Raw genomic sequence first — 2,190 nt, 5'->3', positions numbered from 1 at the left:
TGATGTGATACTGCTTCCTGTGAGGTCTTTGAATATGGCTCGCCGGTCCACTGAGTGATAAAAAAAGTTTATGATCCGGCCCCACATTCAAAAAGGTTGGGCACCCCTGGTCTAGGTGTTTCACTCAGGGTCATAAATTCTGCTGCAGGAGCCATGCACTTTAACATTGTAACATCTAATGTTGAACGTTACAATGCTTAGGTCCCATTGTGGATTTGAGCTTTTAATTTCATTGGCATTCCCCTTTTCTTGCAAATAGATTTAAATCGTATCAAAAAAGAGAAAAGCATGACTTCAGGACAACATCTGTCAAGAGCACCTCTTCTAAACCAATACTTTGTTAAAATGTACTCTCTCATGACTTCAACATAAGTGATACGCTAACCAATTACTTGTACAATTCCCAAAAAACTCCTCAAAATAGAACAGAGTACTAGTAGGTCCCCCATCCTTAAAGGGTAACTATCAGAACAGTATCCTGCTAAATAAAACAAAACGCCTCAAAACAAAAACTTGGGCAAATATGAAGGCTCTTTGGCATCTGAATTCTACTATGATCCCTTGTCAATACAGGTCTCTAAAAACAGATTAACAGGTGCCCTGCCCACAACACATTAAAGTTCTATTTTCTCTTCTAGAAGCTCATCTTTATTGCCAAGTAAATCCTATACAGCATGTGTTCAATAAAGAGGCCAGAAGGCTCACACTCACCCCAGGATTGCAATGACTTGGTAATTCAAAACGCAAGTGGCTATTTTGAAGTGCTGCATTCCATTTGGCATTAGTTTTGCATGCTACTGACAAGATTTACTAAGATAGCCATGCAACCTGAAAACAGAAAAGACCCCATGCATCTAGCAGATGCATCCGTTCTTAAAGAGCATGCTTGCTATTGCACAGGAGAAAGTCTTCATTATCAAAGGGATGCATTAGTATGCCCAGCAGTGAGGAGACATTCAAACAAACAAATGCAATTTCCAGCAAAGTTGGTGGGAATTTTGCCAGTGACGTCAGGAGGAAACAGGAGAGAGCTCTTCATAGCTCATGTTGTACCTATACCTAAACACTAAGGACAACTGAAGTACATGAAAAGAATGATATTTGAAATGTTCTACCAATAGTCAAATTAAGTTCTTTTTATTTGGATAGACAGAATCTCCTGGGTGCAAGGCAGGGGAGTAAATATGCAGTCAGAGGGGAAAAAATGTTGTTTTCTTTATGGAGATAGCGAATAGGGGTTAAGATGTGAGGTGGGGATGGGCAGGGGCTGTGGGAGTGGGAAGGGGGGATGCTCTCCTAGGTCAGAGGCAGGAGAGTGAGAGTGAAGTAGACTGAAGCACAACAGTAGATATGCATCTTGATTTAAAATCCTGCTAATGGGAACTTCAGCTCACTATATCCTAACTGAAGTGTACCATTTAGATGTTGATGGGTAACATTATATTTGTAGAACAGTTATTGTTGAATTCTTCAACCTTTTTATAAAACTAGTAAATTTTAGTTCATAGGCAAAGCCGGCTATCTTAAAATAGCAACAATTTGTACTTTTACTGACATTTGTAAGAGGCTATGTTTTCCAATTCTTCTACTGGCTTACAAACCTAATAGGCAAAACTATTCCTTCAACAATGGTGTGGAAGAAACAAAAAACTAGAATCACTTGAGCATTCCTTGAGAAACCAGTAGTTTTGTAAAACTCTTTACAATAAGAATTTTAAAATGGGGAGCTTTAGTATTAAGTATAAGCTTAAATAATATTTAAATAAATTTGATTTCTAACACTATGCTGGATACTACAAGACAAAATAGAAACTCCTCCTGTAAAGTTTGTTTAAAAATTACTTCTAACTATTACAAAGGCTTGAGAGCAAAACACGAGCAGCATGCACTAGGAAATAGCATTTCAGTTTTAGTCAAAAGCAAGTAAATATAGCAACCTTGTCCTGGAACATATAGCTCAGTAGCTCTCTTTCCTTCCCTCCATAATTTATCTAAGGGGGGAAAAAATATGCTGAATAGTGCCAAACATAAGTCTAGAAAGCAGTGTAAAGCTACTTTTGAGTAGGTTCTACTCCTTTCCACCTAATCTAGTAGTACAAATATTAAAAGGGAAGCATATGCAAAACCATTCTGGTGGAAGTGGATTCCTGTGTAAAGTGAAATTAAAAAAAAAAAAAAAAAAAAAAAAAA

At 37.5% G+C, this 2,190-nt stretch overlaps 1 protein-coding gene and 2 long non-coding RNA genes across 3 annotated transcripts in view; 2 read left to right on the top strand and 1 right to left on the bottom strand.

Annotated features, from left to right (window-relative positions):
* Positions 1 to 1,205, top strand: part of LOC109312602 — a 2,371-nt gene extending 1,166 nt beyond the window's left edge. Inside the window, exon 2 of the long non-coding RNA XR_002101870.1 lies at positions 116 to 1,205. This is a non-coding gene — a long non-coding RNA (uncharacterized LOC109312602). The remainder of the gene's footprint in view (positions 1 to 115) is intronic.
* Positions 1 to 2,190, bottom strand: part of ANLN (anillin actin binding protein) — a 41,659-nt gene that overhangs the window by 9,219 nt on the left and 30,250 nt on the right. Inside the window, exon 20 of the mRNA XM_019538661.1 lies at positions 1,938 to 1,991. Coding sequence (XP_019394206.1) covers positions 1,938 to 1,991 — 54 coding nt within the window. The remainder of the gene's footprint in view (positions 1 to 1,937; positions 1,992 to 2,190) is intronic.
* Positions 1 to 2,190, top strand: part of LOC109312596 — a 13,805-nt gene that overhangs the window by 3,447 nt on the left and 8,168 nt on the right. The window lies entirely within an intron of this gene.

Source organism: Crocodylus porosus, unplaced genomic scaffold (genome assembly GCF_001723895.1).
Source record: "Crocodylus porosus isolate Cpor-Errol unplaced genomic scaffold, CroPor_comp1, whole genome shotgun sequence".
Classification (NCBI taxonomy): domain Eukaryota; kingdom Metazoa; phylum Chordata; order Crocodylia; family Crocodylidae; genus Crocodylus; species Crocodylus porosus.
Note: the sequence above shows the minus strand (reverse complement) of the source record. Positions and strands in the feature narration are given on the sequence as shown.